The sequence below is a fragment of the Ranitomeya variabilis genome, chromosome 2, assembly GCF_051348905.1.
Source record: "Ranitomeya variabilis isolate aRanVar5 chromosome 2, aRanVar5.hap1, whole genome shotgun sequence".
NCBI lineage: Eukaryota > Metazoa > Chordata > Amphibia > Anura > Dendrobatidae > Ranitomeya > Ranitomeya variabilis.
The window spans coordinates 733,217,669-733,233,402 of NC_135233.1; the positions used below are offsets into that span (position 1 = coordinate 733,217,669).

Sequence of the window (15,734 nt, forward strand, 5' to 3'; positions counted from 1 at the left end):
ACCCTAATGGCACCGATCATTATGACTTGCATGGGTTGTAGGAAAGTTGAAATGTAAAACTCTTGCTTATTCGCAGAAATTGGACTGCAAGGCTATGTTCCCATGATGGTTTATGGTTCGTTTTTGATGTTTCAGAATTTCTGCACCTATTATTGAAATTAGGTTACTTGCGTTTTTTTATTGCATTGTTGTGTGCAGTTTTTTAACATGCATTTTTATTGCGTTTTTTGTCTCTTATTACTGTGTCATCTATTTATATAATTACCTTAAATTGTCTGTCATCCACTTCCGTCTGGACGCCCTCGAATCCCTCAATCCACCGCGCCCCATAGGAAGTACGCTGACCGCCATATTGGAATACCCAAGTGATGGGTATTCCAATATGGCACCCGCTGGTGGTACCAGGCCCTTGCGCAGTACCACCAGTGGGTCATCACTGGACCCCCCCGCTGCTGGGACTCCCCTGCTGCAAGAACCCCACACCGCAAACCCTTCCGATGCGATGAGGAGCACAAGCGTGGGCTGTGTGCTACCAGTGTGCCCAGGGGCTGGTGGAGGGGCCCCCGACGCCCAGGAACAGGATCCGTGACCCGGCGTCTCTGCTGCTGCACCGCGATGGGACGGTCACAGCTGTGCCGGAGAGTCCGGGGGGCCCAGGTGAGTGCTGCCTGCACCGGGGAGCGCTGCCCAAGAGCTGACAGTCTGATGGCAGGTGGAGACTGGAGAGCGGCCGTGTGACTGCAGACATAGATATCATAGTCATGTACTGTATATACACTGCGGGCGGCATCTGTGTACATACACTATATATACACTGCGGGGGGCATCTGTCTACATACACTGTATATATATATGTATACACTGCGGGGGGCATCTGTGTACATACACTATATATACACACTGCGGGTGGGATCTGTGTACATACACTGTATATATATATATATATGTATACACTGCGGGGGGCATCTGTGTACATACACTATATATACACTGCAGGGGGCATCTGTCTACATACACTGTATATATACACACTGCGGGTGGGATCTGTGTACATACACAACCTCACGCCGCAAGCCCTCCCGATGTGATAGCCATCTAGTAGTGCTTTAAATAAAGCTGCTTTGCTTTTGATACTTCCTGATATTTGATTTTAACAAAACTTTATTGGTAAACTTAGTTGTGGATTCCATGCATTTTTTATGTACTTCGGTAGCAGAAGCGCACTTTAAATGAACATAGTTTTTTTACCTGTGGAATGTCCACACCTAATGTAAGTATATGGGGAAATCCCAAACAAAAAACTCAGTGTACCTGGCCTGCAAGAGAAATTGACATGCTACAGACTTGAAACAAGCACTTCAGGTCAGTTTATGCTGCATTAAAAAGAATCACAGTGGGAAAGAGATTTCTATAAATCCCATCCACTTTGCTGGAACTGTAAGATGCTGTGTTTTTGATGCAAAAATAATACGCAGCATCAAAAATCAAAAGCTCATTGTGGGAACGCATGCCAATTGTATAATTTTTGTTAATGATTTTGTGTCCTTTTAAATGCAGGTAAATTAGCTCAGCTAAGAGACAGGTGCCACCACTACTTTGAGCTACCATACTAGCGGAGTGTGTGAGGTTCTAGAAAGGGTATTGTGGTCATTGAGAGTAACAACTGGACTGGTTCCTCTGCAGTAAGTGAGAATGACCTGAATGTTGCTGGATTGGAATGGTGATCAGCATTATCCACCATCTTTCCAAGCCTGTTTGTAATTAAAGCAAAGTATACATTGGCATATAAAGTTTGGGCACCCCTGCTCAAAATTACTGTAAGGGTATATGTCCACGTTCAGGAAACGCTGCGTTTTTGACGCTGCGTCCAGATGTTACAGCATAGTGGAGGGGATTTCATGAAATCCCGACTCCACTATGCGTTAAAAAACGCATGCGTTTTTGCCGCGAAAACGCACATGCGGTGCGTTTTTTCAAAACGCAGCATGTTGCTACAATGAGCAAAACACACAGGAACACCGCAGGTGACCTGCCAGTGACCTCAGGTGCAGTTTTGGTCAGGATTTTACTTGCATAAAATCCTGACCAAAGCCTGAAGCAATCCTGAACGTGGACACATACCCTAAGGGTATGTGTCCACGTTCAGGATTGCATCAGGATTTGGTCAGGATTTTTCATCAGTATTTGTAAGCCAAATCCAGGAGTGGAACAATTAGAGGAAAAGTATAATAGAAACATGTGCACCACTTCTGCATTTATCACCCACTCCTGGTTTTGGTTTACAAATACTGATGAAAAATCCTGACCAAATCCTGATGCAATCCTGAACGTGGACACATACCCTTAGGGTATGGCTCCACGGTACGGCTTGCCGGCGGGTTCGCCGCAGCGGCGAAGCCGCTCGGCGCTAAGCCCCGCCCCCTTTCTGGGACGCGATGGTGCCGGATGTGTACAGTACACATCCGGGATCATCGCACCCCTCGCCATAGGGCCCTGTGATATGCCTTGCGGGGACGCTGCGTCCCCGCAAGGTGTACGGACATGCTGCGTTCTGAAAAGACGCGCAGCATGTCCGGAGTCGCAGGGCCGCCGCGTGCGGGTTTCCACGCATAGTGGAGACGGGATTTCATAAAATCCCCTCCACTATGCTGGAACATCTGGACGCTGCTTTGTTTGACGCTGCAGCGTCAAACAAGCAACGTTTACGTACCGTGGAAACATACCCTTATTGTGAACAGTTAAGCAAGTTGAAGGTGAAATGATCTCTGAGGGTACGTGTCCACGGTCAGTAAACGCTGCGTGTTTGACGCTGCGCAGAGCTGCAGCGTCAAACACGCAGCGTCCAGATGTTCCAGCATAGTGGAGGGGATTTTATGAAATCCCATGTCCACTATGCGTGGAAACACGCATCCGGCTTCCCTGCGACTCCGGACATGCTGCGCGTCTTTTCAGATCGCAGCATGTCCGTGCTAGCTGCGGCGACGCAAGTAATATCACAGGGCGTTATGCGAGGGGGCGATGATCCCGGATGTGTACAGTTAAGGCTGGTTTCACACTTGCGTTTTTATCTGCATGCGTTTTTTTAAAAAACGCATGTGTGAAAAAACGCATGTAAACGCAGTAAAATGCATGCGTTTTTTAGACGCATGCGTTTTTATAGAAAAACACAAGAAAACAAGAAAAAAACAAAAAACCCTAACCCTACCCCTACCCCTAACCCTACCCCTAACCCGAAATGCGTGGCACTGAAATACGTGTATATACGTATATAAGTGCCACGATATTTCAGTGGCCACGTATTTAAGTGCCACGTGTATAAGTGCCACGTGAATAAGTGCCACGTATTTAAGTGCCACGTATTTAAGTGCCACGTATTTCACGTAAATGCCACGATATTTCAGTGCCACGTATTTCAGTGCCACGCATTTAAGTGCCACATATTTACGTGCCACGATATTTCAGTGCCACGTATAACCACGTAGTTATAGTATTTACAGTACGTAGCACTTAAATACGTGCCACTTAAATTACGTGGCACTGAAATACATGGCACTTAAATATGTGGCACTGAAATACGTGGCACTGAAATACGTGGCACTGAAATACGTGATACGTGGCACTGAAATATGTGATACGTGGCACTTAAATACGTGGCACTTAAATACGTGGCACTGAAATACGTGATACGTGGCACTTAAATACGTGGCACTATGACTGTCAGAAAATGTTCATTAAACGGTTAGGGGTGAGGTTAGGGGTAGAGTTAGGGTTAGGGTTTGGATCCCTTTATCACCGTGATGGTGGTGGGTGGCTTTTCAGTGTGTTTTCTGTATTTTTTCTATAAAAATGCATGCGTTTTTAACGCAAACAAACGCATGTGCTTAAAAACGCATGCGTTTACATAGACAGCAATGCGTTTTTTCGCGGCAAAAAAAAAACGCGCAAGAAAATGCTACAGGTTGCATTTTTGAAAATGAACGCATGCAGAAAAAAACGCATGCGTTTACAAACGCGACCAAACGCGTACAAAAAAACGCATGCGTTTCAAATGTTAAATATAGGGGGAAAAAACGCATGCGTTTTTTGTGCAAAAAACGCTGCAGACAAAAACGCAAGTGTGAAACCAGCCTTACACATCCGGCATCATCGCGTCCCAGAAAGGGGGCGGGGCTTAGCGCCGAGCGGCTTCGCCGCTCCGGCGATACCGCCGGCCATCCTGACCGTGGACACGTACCCTAAAAGGCCTAAAGTCAAAGATGACACATTTCCTTTGTATTTTAGGCAATATATATATAATATTTATTTATTTCATATTTTACATTTTAAAAATTACAAAAAGGTAAATGGACCAATGGAAATGTTTGGGCACCCTGCATGGTTAGTGTCTAGCAGCACCCCTTTTGCAAGTATCACAGCTTGTAAATGCTTTTTGTAGCCAGGAATCTTTCAATTCTTGTTTGAGGGATTTTCATCCATTATTCCTCCGAAAATTCTTCCAGTTCTGTGAGATTCTTGGGTAGTCTTGCATGCACTGCTATTTTTAGGTCTAAGGAAAAAATCAAATGATATGGCGGTATAGTGAATTAACAGGCTAACATATATACTAATACCTAAAAACTAAATTTTATTTCAACCATTAAAAGTTAATGAAGACAAATAACAATTGCGTGCAGCCCGCAGATCCAGTACACGGATTGTATTGGTAATGTACAAAACCCTAAATGGCCCTACCGGACCCTATTGTACCCTTCCTGACAGCGGAGATTGGCACCCTAGCTTGTTTGCAAAGTGGCGCCCCCGCTCACCGTCGGCTCACTCTAGATGCAACCTAACCATCCCTAGTTGGATGCTATGTGCAACCAGTCAAATACAAATATCCCAAAATAAAAGGAATAATAGTGCCACGGTGATCAAGAAGAGAAAAAGGGATGTGAAAAATTAGTGAACCCAAGGAGGGTATGTCCTTACAGATTATGATATATACATTAATCAACCTACTCCTCCTCAGGAGCCCAAATTAAACAAATACAATCAAAACCAAAAAAACAAAAAACTAATTTTTGGGGGGAATACCCAGACATTTAATGCAGGAATTAGAGGGTAGAGGTTGGGAACAAAAAGCCTGCACTGGCTCACCCTCCACTCTCCCTAATTGATTGTCCCTACCTTGCTGCGAAGGTTGGCACTGTAAGTTGGTACGCAAAGTGGCGCTGCCGCTCAACGTCGGCTCACCCTCACTTGCCCTTCACACTTACCCTTTTAACTCTCCAGACCAATAGGTAGAAAGTAATAGGAGAAAACAAGGGAAACCATGTGTGCAAGGAGCTTTAAAAAGTGGGTGTTAGAGAAAATCAATAAGCCCAGATCTCACAGTCATAAACTGGTGCGCTCAAGGGTTATATTGAGGTGCCATAGTTTTTAGTGTCCATCTTGAATCAGGAACAACAACAGGTGTAACACACAATAAATTCTTATATCCATTGAAGTGAACAGATGTACCTAATCACTAGACTCGTTAACCTCCATAAGCACAGGATCACACCACAAATAAGTATATATAAACCCCTCTATATCAGCATGAGCCCACTCAGTGATTTGTACACTTTAAGCAATACCAAGGACACTCACTATTTAGGCCAAAAAACCAAGCACTGTAAGTGTCTTATAAAGGTTCCCCTATAATGTGTTCACCAAAAAATGTTCAAAAAGGACACCACGTCATTATTGCGGGGGTGCCACATTGCGAACAAGCTAGGGTGCCAACCTCCGCTGTCAGGAAGGGTACAATAGGGTCCGGTAGGGACATTTAGGGTTTTGTACATTATTAATACAATCCGTGTACTGGATCTGCGGGCAGCAGGAATTGTTATTTGTCTTCATTAACTTTTAATGGTTGAAATAAAATTTAGTTTTTAGGTATTAGTATATACAGTATGTTAAACTATTTTTAGGTCAGCCACAAATTTTCAATGATGTTCAGATCAGTTGACTGTGACACTGTAAAACCTTCAGCTGGTGCCTTTTGAGGAAGTTTATTGTGGATTTTGATGTGTGTGTAGGATCATTATCCATTTGTAGAAACCATCCTATTTTCAACTTCAGCTTTTTTACAGATGGTGTTATATTGGAATCAAGAATTTATTGAAATTTCATGGAATCCAATGTTCGCTCTACCCATGAAATGTTCCCATGCCACTGGCTGCAACACAACCCCAAAGCATGATTTATGCACCCCAAGCTTAATGGTTGTGGAGATGTTCTTTTCTTGACATTTTTTGCCCTTTTTTCTCCACACATACCTTTGATCATTGTGTCCAAAAAGTTCTGTTTTCACCTTGTCAGTCCACAGGACTTGTTTCCAAAATGTATCAGGCTTTTGTTTAGATGCTTTGCATACTTCTGATCCTGAATTTTATAGTGAAGACAAAGTAGAGTTTTTCTTCCGATGACTCTTTCATGAAGGCCATGTTTGTGCAGGTGTCTCTGAAGAGTAGAACAATGTGCCACAACTCTAGAGTCTGCTAAATCTTTCTGAAGGTCTTTTGCAGTCAAGCAGGGGTTTTGATTTGTCTGTAAAGTTAGTTGAGGGAGAAGCTAGGTGCACAACAAGGGTAAGAGGATGAGGGAAGCCCAAACACTAGGAAAGGGGGGAGTGGAGACCCCTAGGCAGATGTGACAACACACTGTTTGCCCTTACGTAAATAGGTTCTGCACCAAGCGCCGAGCAGGAACCTAATCCCTGACTGCCCCTAGTGATAGGCCCCGGATAGTGAGGGATAGTGAGGGATAGTCAGCCCCCACTACAACCAAAGACAAAGCAGGAAGACAAATGAGGGAATAACTTAGCTTGAGATGACACAAGAGAGCTCATGCCAGCAATCCTCCAAGAGGCTCCAAGAAGAAACTAGTTGGCTTCTAGCACTTCCAACAGACATGATATTGAGGTCAGGAGACTGAGGTGGCCACTCCAGAACCTTCACTTTGTTCTGCTGTAGCCAATGACAGGTCTTGTGTTTTGGATCGTTGTCATGTTGGAACGTCCAAGTACATCCCATGCGTAGCATCCAGGCTGATGATTGCTAATTTCCCTCCAGTATTTGCTGATAACATGCTGCATTCATCTTCCCTTCAACTTTGACCAAGTTTCCTGTGCCTTTGTAGCTCACACATCCCCAAAACATCAGCGATCCACCTTTGTGCTTTACAGTAGGAATGGTGTTCCTTTCATCACAGGCCTTGTTGACCTCTCTCCAAATGTAACATTTATGATTGTGGCCTAAAAGTAAAATTTTGGTCTCATCACTCCAAATTACCTTGTTCCAGAAGTTTTGAGGCTTTGCTCTGTGCTGTTTTGTGTATTGTAGGCGGCATTTGCGCAGTAATTACTTTCTTCTGGAGACTCGACCATGCAGCTCATTTTTCTTCAAGTGCCTCTTTATTGGGCATCTTGAAACAGCCACACCGCTAGTTTACAGAGAGTCCTGTATTTCAGCTGTTGTTATTTGTGGGGTTTTGTTTTCCTGGCAGTTGTGGATGACTTTTTTGTTGGTCTACCTGACCGTGGTTTTGTTTTTACAGAACTCCTGATTTTCCATTTGTTAATCAATCAATTCTTGGATATCTTTTTGTATCACGTTCCTGTTTTATACAGTTCAACTACCTTTTCCCGTAGATCCTTCGACAATTCTTTTACTTTCCCCAAGACTCACAATCCAGAAACGTCAGTGAAAGACGCAAGAGTCTGTCTGGATCCCAGCAACTCACTCAGCTTTTATACACACACACACACACACACACACACACACACACACACACACACACACACACACACACACACACACACACACACACACTGATTACAAGCAAACAGGTCACAGGTTAGGATGTCACCTTTAGCAGCCATTTAAACCCATTTGTGTCAACCTCTGTGCATGTTATCAGGTCAAAATCATCAGGGTATGTAAACTTTTGATCAGGGTCATTTGGATGTTTTGGGTTGTCATTATGATTTAAACAGAGAAAACACAGTAGTTTGACAGTAAATGGCGTCACCCAACCACTAACCGGGAGTGGAGAAAAATGTTTGGTGTTATCATTCATATTCTCTGAAAAAAAGCCAAGAAAGCAAAAATTCTGCTGGGGTATGTAAACCTTTCAGCCAGCTGTAAATAATCAAAGAGTAAATAAGGACACAGGAAGCACAGGACAGTATGATAGTATAATGAGCATAAAGTATGTATGGATATTCAGCAAGTCACTTACCAGTGGGATCCTTATGAAAAGAGTGTGTCAGTTGCTCTGGAGAAGCACTGCTGTACAGTGAGTATGGCGCTGTGAGGTAAGAGTCAGTGCAGCCTTTAAATAAGGCTTCTATGTGTCGCGCTGCAGGTGTATCCACTGTATACCCGGGAGTGTCCCGAGTTCCCGCGTGACCGGAAGTGACGCAGCACCTCTGTGAACAGAGGACCATCCCATATCTGACGTTACAAACTTGACAGTAATTCGGCGGTGTAAGAAGGAATACTTTCCCCTTATCTGACACCACAGGAAGTGATGTACCCAATGAAAAAGTGTCGCCTCTATGTAACCAATAGTGGGAAATGATTGTTTCAATGTATTGTAAGAACCTATATAGAGAAAAGGGTGCTTGGAAGGAGTACCCATTCGGAGAACATAAGTAACCAAAGGTAATTGTGCAGGAAAGGGGAATGCAAAAAGGGAGATAGAGAAAGACTGGTCTCTAGATTTAATGTAAGGCCTATAAAATGCAACCAAAAAGGTAAAAAAACAACTTTAATGAAAATGAATAATATTAAAATTAAAAATTAATCAAAATTAGTGATGAGCGAATATACTCATTGCTCGGGTTTTCCCGAGCACGCTCGGGTGGTCTCCGAGTATTTGTTAGTGTTCGGAGATTTCGTTTTTGTTGACGCAACGGCATGATTTACAGCAGCTAGCCAGCCTGAGTACATGTGGGGGTTGCCTGGTTGCTAGGGAATTCCCACATGTAATCAAGCTGTCTAATAGTCGCAAATCATGCAGCTGCGGTGACTAAAACTAAATCTCCGAACACTAAAAAATACTCGGAGACCACCCGAGTGTGCTTGGGAAAACCTGAGCAACGAGTATACTTGCTCATCACTACTATTAATAGTTAAAGAAAAATAATTGAAAAAAAAAAAGTAAAAATAAGGAAAAAAGATGAATAATAATAATCAAAATCCAAAAAATAACAAAATAACTCACTCATCACTACTATTAATAGTTAAAGAAAAATAATTGAAAAAAAAAAAGTAAAAATAAGGAAAAAAGATGAATAATAATAATCAAAATAAAAAAAATAACAAAATAACTATAAGGAGGTGTATTAGAGATGAACTATACCCGTTCACACGACGTGGAGTTATAAATCGGTCTATGCGTGTCTGTCATTCATACCGTTTTGTTCTGATGAAGGCCGTGTAATTGGCTGAAACATCAAATCTTTTATGCAGTGGATCTACCTATACTAATAACGTGTTCATTTTTCTTGTATCTATTTTGTGGTGCCGAATCTTTTTTTTCGCTACTGTGGAGTGGAATCCTATTCATGCACCCACCCCCAGAGGGAGTGCCACGCAGCCTTTTCTTCGTATGCATCCACAGATGCCGCTGCTCACCAGCGGAGACGGACATGTGGCACGTCATGCCGTCATCTTTTAAAAAAAAAAAAGTAAACTTAGTAAACTTGCATTTTTCATAGTGGCAAATGGAGCTATTTTACACTTCATGCCCATTCAGGAACCATTTACAGCAGGCTCCTTATCATCAGAGCTAGGATTCTAATTACAGGTAAGGCTACTTTCACACTAGCGTCGTGCACTGCACGTCGCTATGCGTCGTTTTGGAGAAAAAACGCATCCTGCAAAAGTGCTTGCAGGATGCGTTTTTTCTCCATAGACTTTTATTAACGACGCAGTGCAACGCATTGCCACACGTCGTGCGACGGTTGCGTCGTGTTGCGTTGGACCGTCGCCACCAAAAAACGTTACATGTAACGTTTTTTGGTGCGTCGTCTGCAGCATTTCCGACCGCGAATGCTCGGCCGGAACTCCGCCCCCGCCTCCCCGCATCTCACAATGGGGCAGCGGATGCGTTGAAAAACAGCATCCGCTGCCCCCGTTGTGCGGCGCTTGCACAGTATGCGTCGGTACGCTGCAACGTCGCATTGCGACGTGCAGTGCACGACGCTAGTGTGAAAGTAGCCTTAGTCCTCTACACCCAGCTGATAACACAGAATCCACCATTCACAATAGGTAAAGTCACAGGTGACCCTGCCCCCCTTCTCTTCACAATTACCTTTGCACAGGTTCATTAAATAATTCAATACAAAAGATAGGGCCGGGTCTGATCATTGTGGATTTCCTGAAACCATAGGGAGTATGAATTTAAAAATTCGTTAGTCGCCAGTGGGAAAATTGCAAGATTCCGTTTTGCTTTTTTTTTTTTTTTAATTCAGATTTTGACATAGAACAAAACTGCGAAAATAAAATCAAAAACATTTAAAATAAAAACCTAATTTAAATTGTATGTCAATTTCTGATAATAACTTTCCTATAAGCGGTCGAGGATATTACAAAGGGAATAACAATTATGTGGAGAGCAGAGTCTGAAAAACTAGAGTCAATATCTTATGGCTCACACTAGCGTATAACACAGCCCAGTGTTATCCGATGTTTTATAGGATTGCTCTCGGACCAATGTTATACTATGGGGCAGTGCAGATCCGCAATTATTTTCTCTTGCCAAGTCACCATGAGAAAACAATCGCAGCATGGTGCAAGTCCATTCGATAATTTCGATCATGAACACCCATACAAATCTAAGGATGTGTCTGAAACACTGGACTGCACTCGGATGTCATCTGAGTGAAGTCCGATATACGCGCACAATGACAACAGAGAAGATAGAGAAATTAAGTTCTTCGTACCTGTCATACAATTATCTCATGCGATAAAGTCAGATCACACTAACATGACACTCGGATCAAACTCTGACACTGATTGACATTAGCATAATCAGCCCGATACTCTCGCAAGAGAGAACATACGGCCCTGTGACCCCGGCCTTAAATGTATGAACTGTGAGGCCGGTTTCACACGTCCTCATATTACCGGTACCGGAGATATCAGTGTCCATGTGTGTACTACGTGCGGCAATCGTGTGCCGCATCAGTACTACACGGGCGGCCGCCGGGAAAGTAGCGCTACAGTAAGTGCTGTTACCCGGTGGCTGGTGCTGAAGCCGGCTGTCATTAATTCTCCCCTGCTCAACCGGCGAGCAGCGCAAGGAGGGTAGAATGAATGAATGAGAAGCAGCGGGCACAGGCTCAGTAACTAGCGGTGACGTCACTGAGTCTGTGCTCGCCGCCGGCATGAACTCCTGTGACCTCAGGACCGTGGGAGAATGCAAGTGATGAGGTCACGGAAGTTCACGCTCTGTCACAGTGACCTCATCACTTGCATTCTCTCACGGTCCTGAGGTCACAGGTGTTCATGCCGGCAGCGAGCACAGACTCAGTGATGTCATCGCTAGTTACTAACCCTGTGCCTGCTGATTCTCATCCATTCCCCAGTAGTTTGCACCCAGGCTAGTTGCATTAGCAGCGCTCCCGGATGTAAACTGTACATTCCCCAGATATGGATTACGGCGTGGGACTTACTGAACGCCAGACAGGTATGGGTATATTGTTGGTTTATTATTTTACATTTTTTTACAGGAGATCGAGGGCGTTGATTGGATTAGCAGATACAAAAAAGATGGCAAAAATGTGTGGTGTATGATTGCGTTAAAATACTTTATTCTTACTGTGTGGTGCTTATTTAACCTTTCACCAACTATAGGATTAGCAATGGAGAGGTGTCTTAATTGACACCTCTCCCTTACTAAGCCAGGCTTAATGTCACCTTACAATAGAAAGGTGACATTAATCCTTCATTACCCCACTTGCCACCGCAACATGGCAAGTGGGAAGACCCAGGCAAAGCTCCAGAATTGGCACATGTAATAGATGCGCCTTTTCTGGGCAGCTGCGGGCTGCTGTTTTTAGGCTGGGAGGGTGCCCATATCCATGGCCCCTTACCAGCTTGAGAATACCAACCTGCACCTGTGAGTTTTGCCGGGTTGGTTTAAAAACATAGGGGAACCCCACATCGGATTTTTCATTCATTCTCCCCTGCTTGCCAGCAGAGCAGGGAAGAATGGATGAAAGCCGACTTCAGCAACACACGCAGGGGAACAGCGGCCTACAGTAGCGCTACTTCCCCAGCGGTAGTCCGTGCACACGGAGGACAGGGTGCACTGTTCTCCGTGTGCACGTGTGTGGCACGTTTTGCAGCCCGTGTGTCCGGATGAAAACAGACATGTCTGCGTGTTTTGCACACGGACACACGCGATCCGTGAAAACACTCTGACATGTGCATAGACCCATTCATCTGAATGGGTCTACGTGTGTCATTGTCTCCGGTACGTGAGAAAACTGTCACCACACGTACCGGAGACACTGACGTGTGAAACTGGCCTGAAGAAGACTGATGCGTGTGACTGTGTGAGGCTGGAATTTCTGAGAGCAACAGGAGCACGAACAAAAAACTTGTCTATACATTATTCTGTTGATTCAGTTGTGTTTGTTTCTTTCCGAGTGCTGAAACCATAACTCATTTTGCAACTATTAAAGTGACACTAAGCATAATGCACGTTTGACACTGTGTGTACGGTCATGATCCGTAAAGTAGAAAAACTTGACTTGTGACTGCTCATTTTCTGAATGGAGAACTGCTCAAGTTTAACCCATTCAAGGGTATAGAACAGGTGTATGACACTTTCCAATCCTCCTCACCTCCTCAGGATTGGTATCAAGTATAACAATCTAGAATTTTGCACACTGATGTAGAGTATTTCAATAATTTTTGTTTGTTTTTGTTAGCTGAATTAAAGAAGGTTAACATTTCCATTTATGTTTTTTTTTTTTTTATTTGCTTACCTGGCTTGTCAAAACATCTCTGACAAGCTGCAAGTGAAGCCTTAAGCATTGGCATTCATCACTATAAGCTTCCAGGAAGTATTTGGAGCCAATGTCAAACCGTGGGCGCTTATACATGATGTCAGTAATCACTTGTGCCAAGGAAAATCGCTCTTCTGGATCAAGAGTATGCTGGTAAGCTTCATAGTAACTGTCAACAAGCTAAATAAAATACACACAAATATTCAGATGCTAGAAATTGATAAAATGCACCTCTGTTACATTTCACTGTCTGTGTATACTAAGTATATTAGCTGCAGACAGAAAGATCCATTGCATCCACACAAGGGGGAATGACTGAAAGAATTTCTATGGAGGGGTGGTTTGCACGTTAATGACTGGGCCAATATATACAGTTCTGACCACTGTCCCTTTATGAAGTTATAACTCTGGAACGCTTCAACGGATCCCGGTGATTCTGACACTGTTTCTTTCATGACATATTGTACATCATGATAATGGTAACATTTCTTCCTTATGACTTGCATTTATTTGTGAAAAAAAATGGAAATTTGGTGAAAATTTGGTAAATATTGCAATTTTCCAACTTTGAATTTTCATGCCCTTAAATCACAGAGATATGTCACACAAAATAATTAATAAGTAACATTTCCCACATGTCTACTTTACATCAGCACAATTTTGGAACCAACATTTTTTTTTTTGTTAGGGAGTTATAAGGGTTAAAATTTGAACAGTGATTTCTTATTTTTCCAACAAAATGTACAAAACCATTTTTTAGGGACCACATCACATTTGAAGTCATTTTGAGGGGTCTATATGAAAGAAGATGCCCCAAAGTGACACCATTCTAAAAACTGCACCCCTCAAGGTGCTCAAAACCACATTCAAGAAGTTTATTAACCCTTCAGGTGCTTCACAGGAATTTAAAAAATAAAAAATAAAGTAACATTTTACTTTTTTCACAAAAAAATTGACTTTAGGTCCAATATTTTTTTATTTTGACAAGGGTAACAGGAAAAACGGACCCCAAAATTTGTTGTGTAATTTCTCCTGAGCATGCCGATATCCCATATGAGGGTGAAAACCACTGTTTGGGTGCAGTTTTTGAATGCAAGATTTGCAGGAACAATTGGCGGATGCCATGTCACATTTAGAGAGCCTCTGATGTGCCAAAACAGTGAAAATCCCCATGTGACACCATTTTGGAAACTAGCCCCTCAGGGAACTTATCTAAAGGTGTGGTGAGCACATTGAACCCTCAGGTGCTTCACAGAAGTTTATAAAGTTGAGCCGTAAAAAAAAAAATCAAATTTTCCCCACAAATATGTTTTCAGCACAAAATATTGCATTTTCATAAGGATAACAGGAACAATTGCACCATATAGTGTGTTGTGCAATTTCTCGAGTACGCTGATACCCCATATGAGGGAGAAAACCACTGTTTGGATGCACTGCAGAGATCGAAAGAGAAGGAGCGCCATTTGACTTTTTGAACGCAAAATTTGCTGGAATCATTAGCGGACGTCATGTCCCATTTGGAGAGCCCCTGTGTGCCTAAACAGTGGAAACCGCCAACTGAACCAATTTTGGAAAATAGATCCCACAAGGAATGTATTTAGATGCATGGTAAGCACCTTAAACCCCCAGGTGCTTCACAGAAGTTTATAACATTGGGCCGTGAAAATAATAAAATCACATTTTCCTCACAAAAATGTTGTTTTAGCTCCAAGTTTTTAATTTTTCTAAGGGCGAATAGAAAATGTTTTAGAACAAACTGAGGTCCATTTTTTCCTGAGGTTGCCAATACCCTACATGTAATCGGGAAATATTTTTCAGGCACAGTGCAAAGCTGAGAAGGCAAGCAGCGCCAGATTTTACTGTTATGGTTTGCAGGTGCCATGACGCACTAGGAGAGCAAATGAAGTACCAGAACAGCTGAACCCCCCCATAAGTGACCCCATTTTACAAACTACACCTCTCAATTAATTCATCTTGGGAAGCAGTGATCATATTGACACCACGGGTCACAGAAATTTATACCATTGGGAGTGAAGAAAAAATAATTACATTTTTACCACCAAAATTTAGTTTTAGCCCATATTTTACATTTTCACACAAGAAATGGGTAAAAATGGCACCAAAATTTGTCTCACAATTTCTATTGAATGTAGCAATACCCCATATGTGGCTGTACAGTGCTACTTAGCCATGCGGAGAGACTCGGGAGGAACGGATCGCTATTTGCTTCCTTCGCATTTTTCTAGAAGAGTTTGCGGACTCCATATACAGAACCCCTAATTGCTAGAAGAGCAGAATCCTCCCTCAATTGATCCCATTTTGGAGATTATACTCCTTTGGGAATTTATCTACAGGTGTAGTGCTGATTTTGACTCCATGGGTATTTTCCAGAAACAAGCAGCGATGAATAGTGCCAAGTGAAAATTGCAAACTGCCGCTGTAGTGACCAGTACGTTGCAGTCACCAGTACGTTATGCCCAGCCACTGCTTCTGGAGGTATGCACCCGTAAGCTAGATGGGCTGTCATGGCTTAAAAAATGCCAATCGTGGACGCATTATGCGGTTTAGGTACACTGTGGGGCTGAGAAGGGAGGGAATTGGGATTTGGGAGAGCAGAATTTGCTGAACTTCTTTTGGCAGGTGAGGAGCCTTTGTTACTACCAGTAATGTGGAAGCCCCTATATTTCCG

The 15,734-nt window shown here is 43.1% G+C and overlaps 1 protein-coding gene across 2 annotated transcripts in view; it reads right to left on the reverse strand.

Moving 5' to 3' along the window:
* LOC143807719 (uncharacterized) overlaps window positions 1-15,734 on the reverse strand; it is a 345,126-nt gene that overhangs the window by 245,193 nt on the left and 84,199 nt on the right. For both annotated transcript variants that reach the window (XM_077289578.1, XM_077289579.1), the window contains one exon: window positions 13,025-13,225. In XM_077289578.1, coding sequence (XP_077145693.1) covers window positions 13,025-13,225 — 201 coding nt within the window. The remainder of the gene's footprint in view (window positions 1-13,024; window positions 13,226-15,734) is intronic.